The following is a 25,174-nucleotide window of genomic DNA, read 5'->3' as shown; positions in this document are numbered from 1 at the left end:
TCATCCGTTTTCGCTACCGCTCTTGACGTTCTCAGACAATAAGTGACCTGATCGCACCGGGAGAGCTTCATGAAGTTGCGCGGAGGTCACTTTACTACACAAGTCTATGAGAGCCTTGTTCTGGCCTTGTTCTGGCTCTCATAGACTTGCACTGTGCTCTTGTGACGTAGCTTCTGACTTCCGGCCAGTCAGAAGCTGCACTCTCAAGATGGGGCAGGGGGAAAGGAGCGTCACCAAAAAAACTGTGAAGATGTTGGAGGGTGAGTATATGACCAGGGGGTTTAGATTTAAAGCGCCACTCCGGCGCTGAAAAAAACAACCTGCTGGAGTGGTGCTTTAATTAAACACAATTGAAAAAATGCTCTTAAGCTTAAAAAAATAATATTTTACTTAAATTTACTTTAATCGCAATCAATTGTTAAAATATCAATCATTTTAAAAACGTCTGTAATGTCACAATGGAAATGTAGTATTCCAGTGCCATGAATATCGTGGGACACCAGTGCAACAGGATTATGCATGATGGTTATAGGAGTGTGTAGCTCTGTGTAGGTAAGATAAAACATTTTTTTCCTGTTATTCTTACATTTTTTAGGCTCCGGATATGAAAGATGTGATTTTGAGACCGATTTATGCAGCATGATATCAGAAGGATGGGTCCGAACCAATGGTTTACAAGTTGGAAGTGCATTTTCTACTAAAAATAATATTACAGGTAAGGTAAATGCTTTCTAATTATGTTTGTACTTTTTTGGTTGACAGTTCAAGACATTTCCCTGAGGGTAGTAAGGCCACTGGCAGAGAGGAGGAAACTCCATGGCCTCTGGATTTCTATGCTACTGCCCATTCCCATATGGTTGGGAAAATATGTATTATAGTCCTAGATGCTGATTCCAGTGAGTAATTGTTTTTGAGAAGTACTCCCCTAACCAGTATTAGAAATTTGTTCATTACACCTTGGGGGTTGAAGTCTGCAGTCACATAGAATGACCCCAAACTCGTGAATCCTCACAGCACGCAGTGTGTACGCTGGCAAGACTTTCCAATCCCAGTGCTGGAGGCAGTTGGACGCGTGACCGCAAATAAGCAATTTGCATACATGCAGTCACATGCCAACTAGACATGTACAGCCTCACATAATACAAGTGTATTGAGCGAGGACAGACACGTCTAGTCGGAATGTGACCGTAAGTATACAAATCACATATTTGCAATCACATGAAAGTCCCCAAGTCTTGACAACCTCTTTAATATTTTATGGATGCTGTTTAATACTTTTTTTTTCCCCTGTGGTGGCGTTACAGGAAAAGTGATCACCTGCTGATGGATTTCCTAAAAGTTTTCAAGGGAATGTGGTTGGTGCAAGCAGCAAAACGCCTTCTGATCAAAACTAACAAATAGGGATTGTCCAAAGTAGATACCTCTTTTAAGAAAAAGTGTAAATAAAAAAAATAAATAAAACATTAATTTTTTTTAATACTTTCAAGCTCTCGGATCGTATATCCTTTATATAATGTAAGAGAACCGACCTTAAGCATCCAGTTGTACTAGACTCATACATTGACTATGTATCGTCATTATACGACCTGATGCTATCTTGATTAGTTTCGATAACATAGCTTCCACACCAGTCCAAAGTCCTGAGAACAGATTCTATTACAAGAAATATTCATTTACTAAATCATTAACCTAGGCCTGATAATTGCCGGTTTATGTCACTTTGAGTTATATGGATTTGTGTAAGTAATTATGTGCATTATTAGCTGCTTAAAGATGCATTACAAGAATATAGCTAAAATGACGTATGCTAAGTTTCATCGTTATTTCCAAGTGTCTGGTTAACTTAATAAGGCAATGAGATCAATTATAAAATTCAATGAAAAATAGAGAAGCCGTTAGAACATGATACTTTTTTTTATTAATAAAATGATTTAAAAACATTGCAGGAATATATTTGTAAAAGACTGATATAAAATTGCTGGACTGGAAAAAATGTCATCAATACAACAAAGAATGAGCTTCAAAGAAAATAATTTAATTTTTGTACATGGTGAGAAAAACATGGCGGCTTACAAAACTGCGTCATACATGATCGTTGGTTGCTCCTGGAATTGTAGCTCCATTTTTTGGAAAAATACATCCATGTTTATGTGGCGCCCCTGAGGGTTCAGTTGCCACAGAGGTACTGCACCTCCTCCTGAGGTGTAGTACCCCACCTTACAGGTAAGTTGGAGGCTCCTAACCACGCTCCAACACCTGCATCCCACACAACACGGTAGTTCAGCAAAGCCACATTGCGGCTCCCTGCTTGGAGTGTAGCAGAGCACCTTTGGTGTCTCCCTGCTTGGAGCACGAAACGTGCTGGGAGGCGGGTGGAGAGAGAATACATAAAAGAGCGGGAAGGTTTAGGCAGTCAGTCAGTGAGAAGTCAGTGAGTGGAGAGTGAGCAGAGAAGATCCCTGGGAGAGGGATGGAGGAAGGAGGTGCTGCAGCAGATCTCAGTGACCTGGGTCTGCTGGCACGGGAAAGGAAAGAAGGAGAAAGACATTGAACAGAAACCTGATCTTTCATAAGAAGGATAGACTAGTACGGAACGAAGGAGTAAAAGGGAACAGAGGACGTGGGTTAGGGGAGAACCCTGCCAAGAAGTTCTAAGCGCAAGGCCGGGGCCCGGTCCCCGAGGTTGTATGGACACTAATGGTTCTGCAGCAGACACCGGTGGAGTAGTGGGCTGTAAATGCACTACTCCCATCTCAGACTTGGGGGCACAACAGCAACATTGATAGTGAGCCGGGATTTAGGAGCAAGGGGTCCCTGAAGCAGGCTACAGCTGTCTGCCGTACAAGGAAAGTTCAGAAGAACATTTGTCAGGAGGAACTCCAGTGTAACTCAGTACTAGGAGTACTTCACACTTAAAGGAGCTATAGAGGAGACGTTCAGAAAGGTACATGTTGGCGGAGTGTTGGAAGGGAGCATCCTATCTTGCCTGGAGGTCAACATTTTTAATTCTGAAAAATCCAATATTTTCTAGAAATTAAATACAAGTAAAGAAATACAAGTCTATGGGAAAAATCTGCACAGAAAACGCAGAGAGAGGTTGACGTGTTGCCGATTTGAAATATGTGCCGTAGGTCAGTTTACTTTGAGAAGAAAAAAAAAAAAACACAGTGGGCATGAGGTTTTTATAAATCCCATCCACTTTGCTGGACATGTAAGCTGCTGCAGTTTTAAACACAGCAAAAATACGCAGCCTCAAAGACTCACCAAAAACTCATTGTGGCCTTAACATTATCTTATTCCTTATAACACGGTCAATTTATAGCCAAAAAGGAAATAAAAATTAATTTCTTGAATTAAATGAATGAGCACAAGTCGATTTAATAAGAAGCTCTGAAAAAAATTAATTATAAAAGAAATTCATTTTGTTTTTTGTTCTTCCGGTAGCTCATTTTTTGATGTTCACATCGGAAAATGCACCTGGTGCCCAAGCTGTATTAAGAAGCATAAATTTCCGTCCAACTGATAATCAGATTTCTTGTCAGGTAATGTACGACTTTATCAAGATATTTTTGTTTTCAAACTTGTGGGATTAAAGGAATAATAGATTAGGAACGTCTGAAATGTACCGATTACTGTATTATTATGTAAATCTATTTTTATGTAATGTAGTGCCTATTAAATATGTTTAACTACCTCATAATTACCCCACAGAGCAATCCAGGCATTCTTGAAAATACAAGTGTAAGGAGATGGCCATACTGCCCACGCTCCCCCTTGAAGATACGAGTATTGTTATAATGTATTTGAATGTGTGAAGTGTTTAGTGACAAAGGTTATATTAGTAATAGAGTAGTAATCTTCCCAGCAGCAGGGCGATAATAGGGACAGTTAGGGTTAATAGTTGGAACTAGCCCAGAGTGGGAGGGGGACAGAGACAGTTTCCTGACAGGAAGGCAGTTAGGGCCCAGTGTGCAGTAAGAGCAGACCAGTGAGCAGAGTCACATAAAGTGGATGTCCCGGAAGTGAGAGGAGAGAGACTGAAGCGACGGATAGCTGGATCCAAAGTAGAGATGAAGAAAAATGATAAATGGAGTGAGCGATATACTGCACACAGACTCAAGGGCAGGAGGCGTAGCGGGACTGTCCCGAGTTTGCAAGCCAAAGAGGTAACAGGACACATCAGAGCAGAGAACACAAGATGAATAGACTGCTCCGGACGGTAGTTCCAAGGCATTGGCAAGGGTTCAAATAACCCTTTTAAGGACAGAATTAATTTTCTTTTTTTGCTTAATTTTTTTTCCTCCTCTTTTTTAGAGCACCACCATTTTTTTAAATCTTGCCTATGCTTTGTGTTTATGGGTGAGGTGCAGTAATCAAAAAACAACAATTCTGATAGTTTTCTATATTTTTATTTTACTTTACGAATGTTTACCGTATCAGTTTAAAAACTTTATCCTTTAATAGATCAGACTTTTATAGATGTAATATGTAATGATGCTGAATGTACCTATTTTCTAATTTCTTTCTCATTGGATTAATAGGTCTGATTCAAATTGTAATGTTTTTTATTTGTTTAATATTTTTTTATATCTTCTTTTTACCATTATATTTTAGCTCCCATGTGGGAGCTGGAACCTGCAATTATCTGATCGCCTGTACTTCAGTATTGCGGTATATAGTTAAAATAACGGTCTCCTATGAGGCACAGCCTTATGAAGACAGCATCAGTGGTGGCCTTCAGCCTTGCACACTGCGATCACATCACAGCATAAACGAACAATTGGCCTCCGAACTGATGTCTTATTCAGTGAAATCTGGCTGTATTGTTCTTATGTTACTCCTCCTGAATATATGTGGATACATTGACAACTGACCTTTATCATTCCACTTGTCGAAAGGGTGTGGCACTACACAGTTCATCACTGTCAGCAATGATTGGGCATGTGAGACTGTGCAGGTACTGGTAAAACCCAATTTTCAAATTATTCCTAAAATTCTAGGAAGAGTAACCAAGGAGCGGCACAGCACTTAATTCTAGGAAACAATGTCCCAGAATTCTATTTTTACAACTGGTTCCAATATTTACTAAAAGAGACTTGTCAGAAAGCTCACACTTTAAAGCGGTTGTCCACTACTCAGACAACCCCTTCTCAATCCCTGTGTTTCCACCTAGTAAAATAATAACACTAATACTTACCTCTGGTGCCTGCGCCATTCCAGAGGTGTCAGCACTTGCGTGAGTCTCTCGCATCAATACCCGGCACTGCCGCCGGTACTCAGGACCGGAGTGTGTGGCTGCATAGAAATACATATTGGTATTGATGTGAGTTTTTCGCATCACACTTGCAAGTGTGAACCCGACCTAAGTGTTATTATTCTACTGGAGGGAAACATGCTGATTGAGAAGGGGGTGTCCAAGTGATGGACAATTCTTTTAAAGGGAATCTGTCACCCCATTTAAGCCAAATCAGCTGCCGATACCGCCATTAGGGGCTTATCTACAGCATTCTTTAATGCTGTACATAAGCCCCCCAATGTAACCTGAAAGATAAGAAAAACACGTTAGATTATACTCACCCCGGCGTTCGGTCTGGTCCGGTGGGTGTCGCCGTCCTGTCCGGCGCCTCCCATCTTCATACGATGATGTCCTCCTCCTTACTTCTCCCTCGGCTCGTGCGCAGGCATACTTTATCTGCCCCTCTCTGACCTTTCCTGGTGCCTGTGCACTGCAGTACTTTACTCTGCCCTCAACAGGGCAGATAAAGTACACCTGGGCAGGAGCCGAGGGAGAGCAAGGAGGAGGACGTCATCGTATGAAGATGGGAGGCGCCGGACCGGACCGCGACACCCACCGCACCCAACTCCGCCCCCCGGTGAGTATAATCTAACGTGTTTTTCTTCTCTTTGAGGTTACATTGGGGGGTTATCTACAGCATTACAGAATGCTGTAGATAAGCCCCTGATGGTAGTGGCGGCAGCTGATAGGGCTAAAATGGGGTGACAGATTCCCTTTAACTTTAGGTCTGTGCAAGGGATTTTGGGCTTCGGCCACTAGAAAGATCTATCAATAAATAAGGATGACTAAATAGAGAACTTCAGAACATTTTAAAAAGTTTGATTTTAACATACCTCGATATCATATTTTTTCTCTTTAAGCTGAGGATGTACTACTACTTTGCTGGCGTTACTTCGATGCTCACAGTGGGACTACAAATTCAGGCTCAAGATAAAGTTAATGACATTTGGAAACAAGACTCGAGCCATAAAAATGAGTGGAGAAGAGGGGTCATTGCCGTTAGCAGCTCAGAGCCATTCCAGGTTAGTTCTGTATAATTTCACTTTTCTCCGTAACGACTTTGATGCAATGTTTTCATAAGATCCAACGGGAGACAAGGAAATATCAAGTGATGTTCTGAATTGTAACAACAGTCACGTCCATAGAATCACATCGTAGCTTCCGCCCTTATGAAAGAGTTCAAGAAAAATTTTGCAATCACAACTGCAGGAAAAAGGAGTAAAAGTTTGAGAACTTGAGCTCTCCATAAGATCTACTATATTAAATTTATATTATCTAAAGGTATCTAAGGAATAACGATTAAATAGAAAATCTGATACAATGGGGCCAAGTCATCAAAGATGAAAAGTTTGCAATTTTCGACATTTTCACTCCAGTTTGACGCAGTTCCATATAAAAAAGTGAAGGATCCAGGAAAAGATAGATCTGTAAAATTTAGCAAAAGTGCTGGTGTTTCTTAAATCAGAAACGTTACTCCGGTCCTTCTTGGAGAAGCATTTCTTTTGAGGCGCTCGGTGTTGTACGCCATTGCAAATCAGTGCCAAATTTGTTAAGTGGCGCGTCATACTCCATTATGACTTGCGTCCGCAATGCCAGCCTTAATGAATCGCCCACAGTGTCATTTTATATAATTCCCTAACTTTTTGACTAAAATGTTGGGTGCGATCTTGGTGGAGCACCATTTCTTGCGCCCATCACCCATCCCCATAATGCAATTGTGGGATGCTGATGGGTTTTTTATGGTAGCAGAAATCCTGCTGACATTATAATTTATAGAACAAATAATCAAACTACTGCCGGTTCAAGTACTCAAAATCTGAAAAAAAATGTAAAAATATAGAAGTTTGAATCCAGCATTTTTCCCAGTTCAAAAATAAAGTAATAAAAAAATAAACAAATTTGGTAATGCTATGTTGGTGATTATATAATGTATACGTTAAATGCCGTAAAGAAAAAAAATCAAAAGGCCAAAACTGCCAATTTTCATTTGCTGTACCTTCCTCAGGTAATTGCAATAAAAAACAATCCAGATCTGTACCACTAAGGCCTCGCTCACACGAGCGTATAACACTGCCGAGTGCTCTCTGATGTTTTATCGGAGAGTACTCGCGCCAATGTTTTACCATGAGGCAGTGCTGATTCGGCATGAGAAAACAATAGCAGTATAGTGCGATTTCCAAGTCTATGGGTGCGTGTGAAACACCGGACTGCACTCGGATGTTATCCCAGCGCAGTCCGATGTACACTGAGACAGGCAATGGAGGAGATGGAGAAATTACTTAATTACTTAATTAAAAAAAATTCCACTGTCATGTAAAACGCTACAAAAACTACAAGAGCCTAAATGATGTATATCGGCAAGAGGATTTTTCCACAAAAAAGAAAATAAAAACATACACAAAAAAACAAAAACTTATAAAAATACTGTAGTTTGTTTGCTGACTCCAGTGGAGCATGCCAAGTGCTTTCTTAGGACAATCTAGGTGGTAGTGGAGGTGGGTATAGAGGAATTGCCCATTCCATATTACACCCCTAACTATACTCTCTGCCATTGTGCTTACATTATTTATTCCACATCCATTTTTACATTTCTTGGAAGCCATGTGACATCTCTGTAAAAATGTGCTAAATATTTTATCCACTGTGCTAATTATTTTTTACTGACACGTTTCCAATCTTCTTATCGGGTAATATTGCTTTAGGATTGAAATGACTTGCCAAAGTTTGTCAGAACACAAGTGACACAAGGTCTATTAGAAAATATTAAGCTTAATTTGCTGCGACTTAGAACGTCTCCAAGATCGTTTCCATGCGCTGACATGTATTAACTCCTGACCCAGTGCTGAAATAAGCTGAAACGACGGCACCTTCAGTTATCAGGCGAGACAGATGAAATTCTCTTCTCATTAAAGATCTGTAATGATTCTAATATAATAGAAGTTTATATTAAAATAGAGGTCAGGTGATAAAAATAGGTCGGGTTTTAGCAATTTCGACACAAAGACGAGCTCTGTTATGATTTAAAACTGATATTAAAGGCGGTAGATGAGATTAGAAAAAAAAGGATCCATTTTTGTTTTCCAAAGAAGTCCCCCAAAATTTTTATTTCAGAAACTGTCCTAATTACCTGTGTAAGTGCCTTATTAGATTTACCGATTGCGATCTTTCCCAGTTTGCAGCGCCGCTCTGGTGCTCTTCTTGCAAGTAGACTAAGTGGCTCATACAGGAGTTTATGTGTGAGCCAGATGTCGCTTTCTTCGTAGAAGTCTATGGAACTTTGTTTTGAGGTTATTATTATTATTATTATGATGCATTTATATAGCGCCATTTATTCCATGGCGCTTTACATGTGAAAAGGGGAAATATAGACAGGTATAATAAACATGTGTAAGACAAGGGACACACAAGTACATAAGGAGAGGGGACCCTGCCCGCGAGGGCTCACAGTCTACATGGATGGGTGAGGATACAGTAGGAGAGGGTAGAGCAGGTCATGCTGTGGTTCAGTAGACCAAGGATCATTGCAGGCTGTAGGCTTGTCAGAACAGGTGAGTCTTCAGGTTCTTCTTGAAGGTTTCTGTTGATGGTGAGAGCCTGATGTGTTGCGGCAGGGAGTTCCAGAGTATGGGGGAAGCACGGGAGAAGTCTTGTGGGAAGAAGAGATAAGGGAGGAGTAGAGAAGGAGATCTTGAGATGATTGAAGGTTGCGTGCGGGTAGGTACCTAGAGACCATGTCACAGATATATGGAGGAGACAGGTTGTGGATGGCTTTGTATGTCATGGTTAGGGTTTTGAATTTGTGCCTCTGGGCGATAGGTAGCCAGTGAAGGGCCTGGCATAGGGGGGAGGCTGGGGAATAGCGGGGAGACAGGTGGATTAGTCGGGCAGCAGGTTCCATAGACTTGCGCTGAAGGAAGTTGCAACAATCACTTTGCGAGCTGGTAAAGGAGAGAAGCATTCACATGGGACGAGAACAGTGTCAGACTGGGGTGCCAAGGGCCCACCAGTAACCAACTCCAGGGCGACACTTTTCAGCTACATGTAAATGTGACATTATCCTCAATCAAAAATTTATATAACAATGAACGGGGTAGATTGTGAAATGAATAAGATACCGCCTTTGTCTGTACATAGTGATTCAAGTATATAGTGCCAAGTACAGCTCATATAAGACAGTGGTGGACTACTCTTGCACAGAGGCCCACTGGAGGATTCTCCGGTTCTCCAGTGGACCAGTCCAAGCTTTGACCAAAATGACCCTGGAAGCTGGAGATGACATCACAGCAATTAGTAAGTATAGCAATATGCTTTCACATCGTTGCATAAGTCATTAGAATCGTTTCCAAAAAAAAACCAAACAATTTGCTGGGACCTCTTTATTTAACAGTGCAAGTTGTGTATGGTACTGCAGTTTAACAAATAAAATTTGGCCTTGGTTTTGGAATAAAAAAATGATCACTACTCTTTCTGTCCCTCTTCTTTTTAAGCTTCAGACCTTCAGACAGTAGAAAACAAAAAAAAAATTAGATGAGATTAGCAGAATCAGACTATATGGTTTATTTTACAAAACCCATGAAAAAAAAAAAACTAAAAATGAGTATACTGTACACCCTACAGCAAGGGAATCAGTTAGTGGGAATAGTACATGTAAATAACATAGGGCACTTAGTTAACACTATTGTGATCAAAAAAGCATGAAAGCCATCCAACCATGACAAGGAGTACCCATTGGGACGGTCTTATTCTGTCTCTGGTATTAAAACCTTACTAAGTGTCAAAGAATGTCAATGTGAATAAGGGCAGAGCAGGGGAGGACCCCGACTGAGACCCACACCCATGAGAAGCTATACAGATGGAATATTTAGCTTTGAAAGGGAAGCCATGCCCCCTGTTTATACAAAGTTAGAGATATAACAGCAAAATACATGTAATAGTAAGAAAACGTCATGGGTCTCGGAAAATGGTGACAAAAGCAAAATATATATATTTTTTTTTTTTTTACAAATTTCTGAATTTTTTTTTACTACTTAAATGAAAAAAAAAAAAGCAACAACTATACATGTTTGATATCTGCATTGTCATAATGACCTGGATAATCATATTGCCAGGTCAAGTTTTACCATATAGTAAACGTAGTAAATAAAACCTCCCCAAAACAATTGTGAAATTGCACTTTTTTTTGGGCAATTTCAATGCATTTGGAATTGCCGATACTTTCCCGTTTTCCAGTACATTATACAGTAGATTGAGTAAATCAAAAGTACAACTTGTCCCTCAAAAAAACAAGAACTCATGCGGCTATATTGACAGAAAAATAAAAAAGCTACGGCTCTTGGAAGAAGGGGAGGAAAAAATGAAAACTAAAAAAAAAAACAAATGGAAAATCGCCATGTCATGAAGGGGTTAAAGGCAATCAGGGGTACTTTAAAAATTTCTTAAGTTCAATGCAAATTAATTGCCCCTAATTTTTAGGGGCGAATTTGAGCGAATCTGAATTATTACATTTGCTGAGTGTATTACCAAACCATTTGCTGCTCTTGTGCTTATAATGGATGAATTAGATCTTTGGATCTCGAAGGGACCATGGACGCGTAAGAGATAATGACAGCATACAATATGGTAGTGCTATTACTTCAGCACAGCATTCATCTGGGTGATTACGGAAGTCCATAATGGTGACATAATGACGATAACTGAGCAGCGATGAGGTCTTTGTCTCGGGGGTGGTCAGATGATGAACGTCCTCTGCAGTTATCGGTCTCTTCACCTGTGGCTGATGTATTGCTGCCTGGTAATTGGTAATTGGTCATCTGGTGTATCGCTGATATTAGGATGTAGCAGCATCTGGAGGAGATAGATATCACTAAATTGATGTGTTTACTGGGAGGACTGGATTCACGTGACGTTTCCAGTGTATTCAGAAATGATAACAGCGTGTAAGAATTATATCGGGGGAAATTGTTATCTTCTTGCCCCGAATAGACAGCAGTGAGCTGTGATGTAACCATACAAGTAATGAGGCTGAGGCTACAAGGCAACTCATCTTCATCAGTTGTTCGTTAGTTACTTGCTGTTGCAAAAAAAAATGTTGCAAGCAGATTTTTTTTGTAATTCACTTCAGGGGGAATCAGAAACCATTTTTCTGAACCATAAAGGGCCATCAAAATTTTATAAAAAAAATTCCTTATAACTGACTTTAAAAACTCACCCCTCAAGCACCTACACTACTCATGGGCACACATCTGGTCCTCACCACATTTTCTGATCCCCCCGACACTTGCAATGGAATCCCTGGGCCTCTAAAGCCGGGTCAGCACTTCCAGAATTCATGGAGCAAGGGAGGTCACAGCGACCGTCCTCAAACTTGTGAAGAACCCTCCCGGTCTGTATGAAACCGGAAACTGCTGACCCAGCATGAGAGGCCCAGGGATTGCAGCGTAAGTGGCGGGGGATCAGAAGATTCGACAAGAGGTGGACAAGTGGTGGTGATGAGTGGAAGGGCAGGATATATGAGTAGAACAAGAGACATTAAATTTGCAGAGAATCATTTCTCCATAAATCTAATTTCCATGGAAAAACTGGGTGAAACGGTGAACTCGAATTTTGCTTAATCTGCTCATTTCTACTTAGGACCCAAAGGGTATTGTAGTATACAATGAAAATCACAGTCCCAAGTATCAAGCACCAGGATGATGGCAACTCATTGGCACCTCACGATTGCAGCGCAAGTAATTGTGGTGGGGAGTTAGCTGGGCGCCAAGACTTACCCCTGTGATCAAGTGACTTAAATACTGCTGTCAGTGATTGACAGCATACATAAGAGTCCCATTGGGCATGTTATAATTTATATATATATTAGTATATAGGCAAAGTTTTAATTAATTAAATTAAAAAAACCTACCTTGAAGTTGTAGAAGCAAAGTTTTGCAAAATTATTATTTTTTTTGCCTTTATCCATTTTTTTTAAACCAACAGAGAAGCAATGATAATCATCTTATTGTCAGACATAACCAAAAGCCAAAAATCCATAAGAACAGCAAATATTATGAGAATACCACAAGAGTCATAGGGGCATTCACCGCAAACAAAACTCTACTCATAAAAGCACCTTATTCTTAAAAAAAAATATCCAGTCTGCTTCCAGAATCCATACAGCAAGTAGAAATGATCACGATATTGTCTTTTCTATCTGCATTTTCAGTACAATGCCAATGACATTCTTGTAAATGCTAGAATCTGATTGGCAATTCTTCTACATTTCCAAATCACCGAGCCCAAATTTTACCCTAGGTGATGTCAACAACATAGAAAAGAAGTAATATTTTGATTGATGCAAAGTTTTTTTTTTTTTTTTTTGCTACCTAATTCAAGATTTTATTACAGCATTTTAATACGGGGGTACATTACCAGCAGATGTGAAATATCTCCTATTTTTCTAGCATTTTCAACATACCGGTAGTTGGGCTACCTTAAATTTTTCAGCTATTTTTTCAGAACCAGTTGCCACAAACTCCTGCATATAGGCATCATTTAGGTTATCTTACCTAACCACATATAACAGTTACCCGGTATAGACGGATAATTAATAATGGCATTACTGTTATTAGCATTATTATTATCGGAGTTGTTCTTTTTCAGTGCTTTAACTGTCATTGTGTTCGCAGCAGCGCTCCGGTAAACTCTGTAATTTTATTCCATTAGTTTTATCTTCCTGGTCTTGAGCTTGAGCCGCGGCTGGCAGTCATCTGACTCCGCCAGTGTTTGTTTTGCTGTTGACAGGTCACATAATGCCAGCATTGGACAGCCTCTCTGTTGTCGGGACATCCCCTTTCTCCTTGATTGGCATGGGACAGCCCCTGCTATGGTAGATGCATGGTTGAACTAATTTAATACGTTTAATAATATTTTTTTCTTCTTTAGTGTTTTAAATAATATATGATTTTTTTTGTCACAACAAATGGTATTGTGAGTTATAAATAAAGTAGTGATAGAGAATGTAGAACTGGTGGAGAAAGATTGAACTTGATGGACCTAAATCTTTTTTCATCCTATAAACCTATATACCAGTAGCAAAGTTGAGTAATGCTTTAGTAAATAAATTATTTCTTTTAGCTTCATTAAGGGTGGAATTTTGGAGCAAAAGGGTAGTAAAATATTATACTTCCCATAGTTGAGCTAGCCTACGAAAATACTACTCTTTTTTGGTAGCCTCTACTTCAAGTCCAGTGAAGGTCCAGCAGAAAACTGCTCCATCTGGACCTGACTTAAGAGTCAATATTTACCACCTGAGTCTATATATCATATAGTAGGTTGCATACAACCTACTAGACCTCACGCAATATCATTAGCACACATTTAGTTTAGACCTTCAGAATAGTTACCCCTGGTGGCCTCCAGGAATCGCTAGTCCAGCACTGACCCTGCCCTAGTACATTTCTTGAATATTGGGTGTGCTATCTGTTGCCGATATTTATGAAAATCTCAGTTATTATTCTATTATTCTCAGTTTTTACGCTGCATTACTCTATATGATGGCAGGTAACCTTCAGCTTTGGCACACAAGGTAGAATATTTTCATCTGAATGTTTTTCTTGTTTTACATATTTGGCATTTAGCTAGTAATTAAAGTAAACTAATTAAACTACAATAGAGAAAACTACACGAAGACCGGTGTTCATTTATTCACTCACAATAGCTTCAGGAGAACGGAAGATTTCTTTTGCACTTGGAAATGTCTTAGGAGCATTTTGAGAATAATTTACATTGCAGAATGCCAGGTGACGGAGCGCAGCTGAGTTCACGGAACAATAAAACATTCTTAAGAGACTCTATAAAACCCTCACACTTACAGTGGAATGTGACCAAATCCAACATTTAAACTCGGGAAAACTCTTGCAAATAACAGTGTAAGTAATACTTAATACGCAAAGAAATAACTGTTTGTCCAATGCCTGAGTGGGAAGTTTCGACCTATTGTCCTTCTGGTATTGTCACTGCTGTCATCATATGGAGGGAAAGAAAGATAAAAATGGAATGATTTGCAGACTTCAAAAACTGACCGTAAATTGACAATAATACCCATTAAAGTGTGTAGAAGCTACTGAATTTAGTCAACACAGACCGGCCAACTAATGTGTATGGGGCTTCTCACTCCTGTCACTTGGTCGACAGATGATATTAGAAAAGGATCAGGCATTTTGAATTTAAATTCCTTTTGTCCTTCCTGGAGATAAGCAGTTGACAGCTAACATCGGCTCTAGTCCATTCTCCACAATAAAAATACATGCATACTTGCGCAAGTTCGGCATGATTGTGTATCGGATACCTTGGAAAAATACTGTAGGTCATCCAACAGTTATCTAACATGGATGCACTAAGTGTAGGCTTAGGAGTTACATAAAGGTGGATCATATACCGTATATACTCGAGTATAAGCCGAGGCACCTCATTTTGCCACAAAAACTGGGAAAACTTATTGACTCGAGTATAAGCAGGGTATGCATTGTCCCCTCATCCCCATCCGGGTCTGCATTGCCCCCTCATCCCTATCCTGGTATACATGGCCCTCTCATCCCTATCCTGGTATACATGGCCTCCTTATCCCCTTTCTGGTATGCATGATCATGTCCAAGACACTTCATGAGTCCTATTTTAAACTTATCTCTAGGTGGTATTTTTCACCGTCTCGTTTAGCATTTATTAATCCTTCCTATTCCCCTCTCTGCTGGAGGGATTGCGGACAATATGGTTGCCTTTCCCATTTGTTTTGGTTTTGTTCACGTATTAGACCTTTTGGGGATGAAATCTCTTCTCTTATTTCTATTATATTAAAACGTTCGGATTTTTCTCTGTCTCCTCAATTGGCCCTGCTCTCGTTGAATGCAGATGAATTGACTCCACCTTTTAAGAAACTTGTTATACATATGTTTTTAGTTTCTAAGAATGCTATTGCTCATTTTTGGAAATCTTCTAAAGTAGCCTCTTCACAAGAAATTATTGACAAACTGGCTTTGCATAAATCCTATGAACAAAAGTTGGCGTTATTGATTGGCTGCTTTCCTTCCTTTTTGAAAAAAATGGTCTTGCTGGCTGGAAAAATTTCCATAAGAATTTACTGTATTTATTGTTTTGTTATTTTATTTTATTCTATTTTTACTTTTATGCTTCATGAATGTTTCATGTAATTGCATTTATGTTAACCTTGCTCTCTCTATGATTTGTTTTGGTTGAAAATGTTAATAAAATTGTTTGGAAAAACAAAATAATAAAAAATAAAATTTAGATTTTTTAGGAGCAAAACAGTAACAATGCAGTGACATGAGAAGAATCTGCATAACTAATCACTTGCAAAATAGTTTCAAGTCAAATTTATGCATGAGATAGCCAAGATGATTGGCTATAAAATGATGGTAGTCTCATGTTAGAAGCAGTAGTGGATGGTGAGATATGGAGGGTGAAAATCAAAAGTACAAAACATTGTTATCCTTTTGTTCGTCAGTGTATAAACCAGCGCTCACACCTAGACCAAAGCTGGAAGGTTTCCTTTCAATCGATTTTCAGAGAATGTCTCTGCACATCCAATGCCTTTTTGCAGACTATTAGTTCTGAGGTCTGTGGTGCTCTCAATGTTTAGTGCTCCGGCCGGTCACTCTGAGTAGATCTCTCAAAAGAAACAACTGCTGCCCTGTGCTATCATGACGTCACTAGCTACAGTGTTATGAGCTCATTTTCTCCTTCACCTTTGATGTCCGATGAACTCCCTCTGCTGGTGAAAGGAGGTAGTGAAATTGATTTGGATGGGAAAAACCTGTCATCTGAACAGGTGGAGTGTGATTGGACATCCGGAATCTCTGAGTGGATATAAGGCGACTGACGACCTGCTGGGGTGCTGGTGATCCTCTCTGCTCTGAGCTCTGGCCTCCAGTTTAGTCCTGTCTACTAAAGCTAAGTTTTTGCTCTGCTATTGTTCCATGAGATTTTGTCTGGTTTACTTAATGTTTGTGTTCAGCCAGCCCTGGTTGGGACTGGCTGAACTCCATTTTTGTCTCAGATCAGTTGATCTCTTTGCTCTGTTTTCAGAATATACCTGAGTGCTGATATAGTGATTTTGAAGTCTAGTGACTTCAGGGCCTTTTCTATCAGACGTGTTGGACATTATTTTTGGCAGGGTTTTTGCGTGACTGCAGACAGTTGCTTTTCTTTCCTGTCCTATCTAATTAGTGAGGGCCCCATCGTTTGCTCAGCCTGTGTTTCTGTCTGTGTTTGTGTTTTCATCTGTTTTCGCCGTCAATACATGTTTGGGGCTGTCTATTGCTTTGGGGTCTGCTCTGGGGCAGTTTAGATTTCCCCTTTCTTTCTTTAGGTTTATTTAGTTCTCCGGCTGTGAACGAGGTGTCTAGGACCACTGTAGGAACACCCCACGGCTACTGTTAGTTGTTGTGAATAGGATCAGGGGTCTGCAATCCGCTTGCTACCAACCTCTCCGGTTTTCTGGACTTAGCTTGTATTTTTGTTTTTTCCTCCTCCGGTGACTCATTCATAACACTACGGGCTCTTCTGTTGGCTAAAGAGATTCTCCTCTAAACCTACGCGTTTCGGAAATACTGTCCTTCCTCAGGGATTATAGTTACAGGGGAAATGGCAGTCTTTATTGGAAAGTATCTAGATAGTTCTATTTGATTTTATCTATATATATAATTGTCTTATCATGTCTGTCTGTAACCGAAATCCTTCGTCGCTGATTGGTCATGGCAGTTAGGCCGTGACCAATCAGCGACAGTCGCTTAGTCGTCGCGGCAACACGGCCGCATCGCTTATTGTACAGGCACATTACAGCCGTTAAAGGCATCACTGCTGCGTCGCTCATTACACAGGCACAGTCCTGTACATATACAGTACATTAGGTAAGAGCAGAACAGTGACTGCAGCTCTGGGTGTAACAGGAGTACATTAGGTAACAGCAGAACAGTGACTGCAGATCTGGGTGTAACTGGAGTACAATACATTAGGTAACAGTAGAACAGTGACTGCAGCTCTGGGTGTAACTTGCGTACAATACATTAGGTAAGAGCAGAAAAGTGAGTGCAGCTCTGGGTGTAACTGGAGTACAATACATTAGGTAAGATCTGAACAGTGACTGCAGCTCTGGCTGTAACAGGAGTTTAATACATTAGGTAAGAGCAGAGCGGTGACTGCAGCTCTGGGAGTAACTGGAGTACAATACATTCAGTAACAGCAGAACAGTGACTGCAGATCTGGGTGTAACTGGAGTACAATACATTAGGTAATAGCAGAACAGTGACTGCAGCTCTGGGTGTAACTGGAGTACACTACATTAGGTAACAGCAGAACAGATACTGCAGCTCTGGGTGTAACAGGAGTACATTAGGTAACAGCAGAACAGTGACTGCAGATCTGGGTGTAACTGGAGTACAATACATTAGGTAACAGCAGAACAGTGACTGCAGATCTGGGTGTAACTGTAGTACACTACATTAGGTAACAGCAGAACAGAGACTGCAGCTCTGGGTGTAACATGAGTACATTAGGTAACAGCAGAACAGTGACTGCAGATCTGGGTGTAACTGGAGTATATTAGGCAACAGGAGAACAGTGACTGCAGATCTGGGTGTAACTGGAGTACACTACATTAGGTAACAGCAGAACAGTGACTGCAGCTCTGGGTGTAACAGGAGTATATTAGGTAACAGGAGAACAGTGACTGCAGATCTGGGTGTAACTGGAGTACAATACATTAGGTAACAGCAGAACAGTGACTGCAGCTCTGGGTGTAACAGGAGTATATTAGGTAACAGGAGAACAGTGACTGCAGATCTTGGTGTAACTGGAGTACACTACATTAGGTAACAGCAGAACAGTGACTGCAGCTCTGGGTGTAACAGGAGTATATTAGGTAAAAGGAGAACAGTGACTGCAGATCTGGGTGTAACTGGAGTACAATACATTAGGTAACAGCCGAACAGTGACTGCAGCTCTGGGTGTAACTTGAGTACAATACATTTGGTAAGATCTGAACAGTGATTGCAGCTCTGGCTGTAACAGGAGTATAATACATTAGGTAAGAGCAGAATGGTGACTGCAGCTCTGAGTGTATCTGGACTACAATACATTAGGTAAAAGCAGAACAGTGACTGCAGCTCTGGGAGTAACTGGAGTACAATACATTAGATAACAGCAGAACAGTGACAACAGCTCTGGGTGTAACTGGAGTACAATATATTAGGTAACAGCAGAACAGTGACTGCAGCTCTGGCTGTGACTGGAGTACAATACATTAGGTAACAGCAGAACAGTGACAGCAGCTCCGGGTGTAACATGAGTATAGTACACTAGATGGTGGCCCGATTCTATCGCATCGGGTATTCTAGAATCTCTGTTAAAATAAAAAATAGTTATATATACTCACCTTCCGACGGCCCGCGGCCTCTTTCCTCTCACCACGCGCCCGGTATCTTCCGGTTCCAGTAATGCTAGCGAGAAGGGCTGAAGATGATGTCACTCTCGCGAGAGCGCGACGTCATCAGCGGTGTTTCGCGCAAAGCATTACTGGAACTGGAAGATGCCGGGAGCATGGAGCAAATCAATCACTATCAATACTTACCTATAAAGGACAGTTTTTTTCTATCTTTTAGCACTAATAGCACTAAAATGGTATGGTTTTTTTTCCTCTGCTTCTATAGCTTTTTTTTATTGTTCCATCGACATAACCATATTAGTAATGTACAGAAAAATAGAAAAGTGAAATAAAATGTTGGAAAACTGCAATTCTGCTATGGCTTTTTGGGTTTTGCATTAAAGTGTACATTATGTGGCGGGAAATCAAACATGAATAGTGTTTTTATTATTTTAGTAGTTAAAAAAAATTCAGTAATTTTTAAAATAAGAATTGTTTGAGATTGTGAACTTTTTTTTTCATCGAAAAAGCTGTCTAAGGTCTTACTTTTTAACTGATGAGCTGCTGATTTTATGGATGCCATTTTGGGGTACATATGAAGTTTTGATTGTTTTTTTTGTTTTTTTTAGAGAGGTGCAGCAACCAAAAAACAGCAATTCTGGTGTTTACTAAATAGGTTCATTCTTTTTATATTTTGATAGATCAGATTTTTATCAACTTGTTGATACTAGACATGTTTTTATTTCTTTATTTTTATATTTTGATAGATCAGATTTTTATCAACTTATTGATACTAGACATGTTTTTATTTCTTTATTTTTAAACTGGGAAACGGTGATAGGCATGCTTATGTTTTTTTTATTTACTAGAAAAAAACTATATATATATATTCTAAAAGTAAAACATAAGAATTCCAATTAACCACCCCTTTCCAGTTTAAAAATAAAGAAATTATATATATATTTTTAACTTTATTTTATAGTCCCCTTAGGGGACTTGGACCTGCGATGGTTTGATCATTTGTTCTATTTACTGCAATACTACAGTATAAAGGCTAAATAATAATTTCCTTAGAAGCCCAGCTTGTGTCTTGGCTTCATAAATGTCCCATAGTGGCAGCTTTGGCCCTCCGCTGCCAAGATAAATTATCAGCTCTCCACAATAATGAGCAGAACGTCCGGTGGGAGCCAGTGTTCCATTTAAATTGTGATTGACAGCAGAATCTAAATGGTTAATAGCAGCGATCTGAGGTAGCTCCATTTACTGCTGTTACAGGCAGATGTTGGCTGTATAACACAGTATCTGACGCTTGTGGAGCCCGCTGCTCACATGCGTACCCTGGTGCGGATGTACAGTTACATCCATATCTGTCAAGAGATATAACCTGGTGCTATTTGATGACCAGGTATTTACCTATTGTGTTCAGTCCTATATTTTTTTAAATAAATGTATGAATTGAACGATTCTTTTTAAAACTGGAATATTTCTTAAGTAATGTTTTTTTGTATGTGATATACTTTAGTTTCTGAAATAGTAAAGTCATGTAATGTCTCCTGATAGAACAGAATGATTCTCTCAACGTTATTTTCTAATTTTGTGCTTTTCCAAAAGAGACTCGCGCTGTCGCTGACAAGTTCCAGCGCAGTTTGGGGTGGTTGTTCACAGATCACCACAGATGTGTTTTGCAGGCATGGAGGATTGGTTCGGAAATAAATACCGTCTCGCGTTGTCATCAGTGTGTTTTATTTGACAGAAGTGTATATATTTTGTGATAAACACTTGCAGAGCACTGGCAGGTACCCAGCAATATAGAAACATTTCACAAATATCAAAATGTTTCGATGGAAAAAGCAAAACAAAAAAAAAAAGAACATTCACAAATCAGCCGTTTCCAGAGAAGTATTTATTTATTGCAATGTGCCAAATTAAAGAAAATAAACTATCACAGTGTCATCCTCTTCCGGTAATGTGCGCTATAACAAGTTTAAATGATTTCTGCTGCAGCTTTTAATCAATTTGCAAATGTTGCTTAACACAAACTGCAGAGGAAAAATGACAAAGAAGTAGAAGCTGCAAAAATGTTGGAATGTGAACGATGCTGTGGGTTTGGAAGAAATTCCATTTAACCTGGAGAACATTCTGAGTAGTGTAAAATACATCAGCTGCTCTTCATGTAATGGAGACTGCAATGTGCACAATTCTTTATCCTTAATATTAAGGATTTTCCAAACTTTTGAAAAATGTAAAAAGTATCTATATGTGAATGATACCCAAATAATCCAACCAATGCTCAAAAGTAACCACTTTTCTCCTTTCGTTCTTTCTTTCTTTTCCTCTTTCTTTCTTTCTTTTTCTCTTTCTTTCCTTCTTTATTTTTCTTTCTTTTTCTTTCTTTCTCTTTTTCTCTTTCTTTCCTTCTTTATTTTTCTTTCTTTCTTTTTTCTTTCTCTCTTTCTTTCCTTCTTTATTTTTCTTTCTCTTTTTCTCTTTCTTTCATTCTCTTTCTTTCTTTTTCTTTCTCTTTTTCTCTTTCTTTCCTTCTTTATTTTTCATTCTGTTTTTCTCTTTCTTTCTTTCTTTCTTTCTTTCTTTCTTTCTTTCTTTCTTTCTTTCTTTCTTTCTTATCCAGATTACTCTAAAGATATCATTGTTATTTAGCAAACAGTAGAATTCATTATTTAAAGTTAGTATTCATCTATATACTTACCACTTCATCTGGGTGTTCTCTTTGTTTCTCCCAGTTTCCCCCTTTTTTCTATCAAACCATTATTTCTTTCCCCTTTTCATACCTTTTCACTCTTAATTTTATCTTTACCTTTCTTTAAATTTTGCTTTTTTTTAACTTTTATTATGTTTCTATGTATATTTCTACATTATTGTGTATTCATAATATTTATAATATGCTTCTTTCTTTTTTGTTTATCTTCCCCTCTAATAAAAACGATTTAAACTAAATAAAAAAAGTAATTATCTTTCATTTTTATCATCTTGCACGCACAGTTTTGATGCTGCCAGGGCTACTTGTGCAAGTGATGACTAATGTTAAGGACAGGAGTCCCCTTGAAATTTTCAGAGAAGTGCCTAATGTTTTGTGTCTTCCAGATACTTAATTTTGAGCTATGGAGGCGTTATCTTTCATTTTTAACGGCATGCCCTTGTCAGAGCAGCACAGCTGTTTTAATGCTGCCAGGGTTTGGTATTACCAATGTAAGGGACTGATTAGTTAACATAACCTAAAAATCCTAAAGTTTCTCTTTGTTCTGAATGTTATATATCACATTATATGTTATAACGTACTGCTCGTTGCATGGGATACCGGCCACGTCTGCTCTGTATAAGAGATGACCACTTTCGGAGCGCAGGGCTTGCAGGATCTTTGTGTTAGAGCTTGCGGGCGCTGCCCTGAAGCCGACTGGAATGTCAGATCTGGTTGCAGCATTTGAGATCGCACACTTTAGGCCTGGTTGGATGTAAGTGTGCTGTTAGTCCGAACTGTGAATCTACAGAATTCTGCGATAAGCTGGGAGACATAAAAAAGGTGCACTCTGGCAAAAAGAACATTAGACCTCCCCTTTAACACAACCTTAAATCTGAAAATGTAGGTAGAGAATAAAGTTTACTGAAAATCCAACTCATCAGGCTCCAGAAGTCTGACAAATTGGGAAGCAAAGGCGCAATTTAAAGGGAATAGATTAGCACTTTTTTGCTATGTAAACTGAGGGCAGCATGAGGTAGGGGCTGAGACACTGATTTTAGTAATGTGTCCCTTATAAGGATGTGTGCTGTTGTTTTAATACAATGAGCAGTTTATCAGCAGGACATTATCACTGCCCAGACTGGTGCCAGTGTGAGTCCTGGTCTAACCATACTCTCACCAATGATAAGCAGCTTCCTGTCTGTATATAATGTACATAGTGACACTTATATTGGTAACTTCATATGTGGCAGAAAGGCTCCAGCACTTAGGTGAATTTGCTATCTTTGTGCCGTATAACTCTCCCCCTTTCACACAAAGCCTGTAGAAAACCAAGATTTGCCTCCCTCATTCCCCACAACAAAATGCTTTTGGTGCACATACCAGTCTAATATGTTCAGGAACTGTCCTGATTCTCACACTCTATAAATTTCCATCTACTGTTTTTGAGTGGTGGTTGCACTTCATCAGCATTCTACCAGCACTATAGGTTTCTCGCAAAAAGGAGGAACGCAGCAGCACTCTGTAGAGACGAATACACATGCGAACACAGAATCTATCATAATCGCTGAGTAAACTGTAATAAAAAGTAAAAAAAAAAAATTATTTACAATAGTGAAGGTTCTTAGTGCATAAATTGGCCAATTCATGTGAGCCCATCTACCGCGACAAGGTGACACTTCTCTGATGGGTCCTAGCCTCTAATAAATGCCTCTCTTGTGCTATAAAAGTCTGCAGTGTGAACAATTGTTACCTCCTCCTAGATTCTGTGTTCGCATGTGTATTGGTCTCTACAGAGTGCTGCTGCGTTCCTCCTTTTTGCAAGAAATGTATTAATTGCAGTTGGCACCTGTTCATACTATATGGAGGTGCAGGTCAGGTTTTTTGTTCTATGCCTCACAATAGGTGCAAGGCCTTTTTTTTTTTTTTCTTTACTTTCTAGTATGCACTCTGCCTGACATTGTTCAATGCCTTGGCTGTCCTGAACTGAAAGCCCACTTTTATGCTTTTCTTGTATGCAGTTTAAAGGGAATCTGTCACCCCATTTTTGCCCTATGAGCTGCGGCCACCGCCATCAGGGGCTTATCTACAGCATTCTGTAATCCTGTAGATAAGCCCCCGATGTAGCCTGAAAGATAAGAAAAACAAGTTAGATTATACTCACCCGGGGTCCGGTCCGGTCCGATGGGTGTCACGTTCTGGACCGGCGCCTCCCTTTTTGGTCCATGAACATAAGGATGAGTGACCTCATGGAGATCAACATCCAACACTGCGGAGACACCATCACATGTTTCTCAACGCAGTGATCTAGAGCAATGCCCCCATCCCTTATGGGAAATATGCAAAAGCATGTAAATCAACAGCCGCGGAGACACCATCACATGTTTCTCAACGCAAGCAATGACTAGCCAGGTCTTTCCCCGGGAAGGAACAACCACGGGAAGGGCAGTCTCCAATGAAGGAAACCACCTATGCCAAAACATGGTATCCATCCACAGACAGCTGTTTCGGGGTATTGCCCCTCATCAGTGTGGAGTAGGAAACTGGCTAGTAGGAGCAATGCCTAGTGAAAGGCTATGAACATAAGGATGAGTGACCTCATGGAGATCAACATCCAACACTGCGGAGACACCATCACATGTTTCTCAACGCAGTGATCTAGAGCAATGCCCCCATCCCTTATGGGAAATATGCAAAAGCATGTAAATCAACAGCCGCGGAGACACCATCACATGTTTCTCAACGCAAGCAATGACTAGCCAGGTCTTTCCCCGGGAAGGAACAACCACGGGAAGGGCAGTCTCCAATGAAGGAAACCACCTATGCCAAAACATGGTATCCATCCACAGACAGCTGTTTCGGGGTATTGCCCCTCATCAGTGTGGAGTAGGAAACTGGCTAGTAGGAGCAATGCCTAGTGAAAGGCTATGAACATAAGGATGAGTGACCTCATGGAGATCAACATCCAACACTGCGGAGACACCATCACATGTTTCTCAACGCAGTGATCTAGAGCAATGCCCCCATCCCTTATGGGAAATATGCAAAAGCATGTAAATCAACAGCCGCGGAGACACCATCACATGTTTCTCAACGCAAGCAATGACTAGCCAGGTCTTTCCCCGGGAAGGAACAACCACGGGAAGGGCAGTCTCCAATGAAGGAAACCACCTATGCCAAAACATGGTATCCATCCACAGACAGCTGTTTCGGGGTATTGCCCCTCATCAGTGTGGAGTAGGAAACTGGCTAGTAGGAGCAATGCCTAGTGAAAGGCTATGAACATAAGGATGAGTGACCTCATGGAGATCAACATCCAACACTGCGGAGACACCATCACATGTTTCTCAACGCAGTGATCTAGAGCAATGCCCCCATCCCTTATGGGAAATATGCAAAAGCATGTAAATCAACAGCCGCGGAGACACCATCACATGTTTCTCAACGCAAGCAATGACTAGCCAGGTCTTTCCCCGGGAAGGAACAACCACGGGAAGGGCAGTCTCCAATGAAGGAAACCACCTATGCCAAAACATGGTATCCATCCACAGACAGCTGTTTCGGGGTATTGCCCCTCATCAGTGTGGAGTAGGAAACTGGCTAGTAGGAGCAATGCCTAGTGAAAGGCTATGAACATAAGGATGAGTGACCTCATGGAGATCAACATCCAACACTGCGGAGACACCATCACATGTTTCTCAACGCAGTGATCTAGAGCAATGCCCCCATCCCTTATGGGAAATATGCAAAAGCATGTAAATCAACAGCC

General features: G+C 40.1%; 1 protein-coding gene across 2 annotated transcripts in view; it reads left to right on the top strand.

The window, feature by feature from the left end:
• Window positions 1–25,174, top strand: part of MALRD1 (MAM and LDL receptor class A domain containing 1) — a 586,417-nt gene that overhangs the window by 22,664 nt on the left and 538,579 nt on the right. For both annotated transcript variants that reach the window (XR_012233447.1, XM_073581848.1), the window contains exons 2-4: window positions 596–715; window positions 3,445–3,542; window positions 6,157–6,318. Coding sequence is in view for 1 of the 2 variants with exons in the window: in XM_073581848.1 (XP_073437949.1) it covers window positions 596–715; window positions 3,445–3,542; window positions 6,157–6,318 (380 nt within the window). In the remaining variant the exon portion in view is untranslated. The remainder of the gene's footprint in view (window positions 1–595; window positions 716–3,444; window positions 3,543–6,156; window positions 6,319–25,174) is intronic.

Source organism: Dendrobates tinctorius, unplaced genomic scaffold, assembly GCF_039654945.1.
Source record: "Dendrobates tinctorius isolate UK_male_01 unplaced genomic scaffold, ASM3965494v1 ptg000070l, whole genome shotgun sequence".
Classification (NCBI taxonomy): domain Eukaryota; kingdom Metazoa; phylum Chordata; class Amphibia; order Anura; family Dendrobatidae; genus Dendrobates; species Dendrobates tinctorius.
Note: the sequence above shows the minus strand (reverse complement) of the source record. Positions and strands in the feature narration are given on the sequence as shown.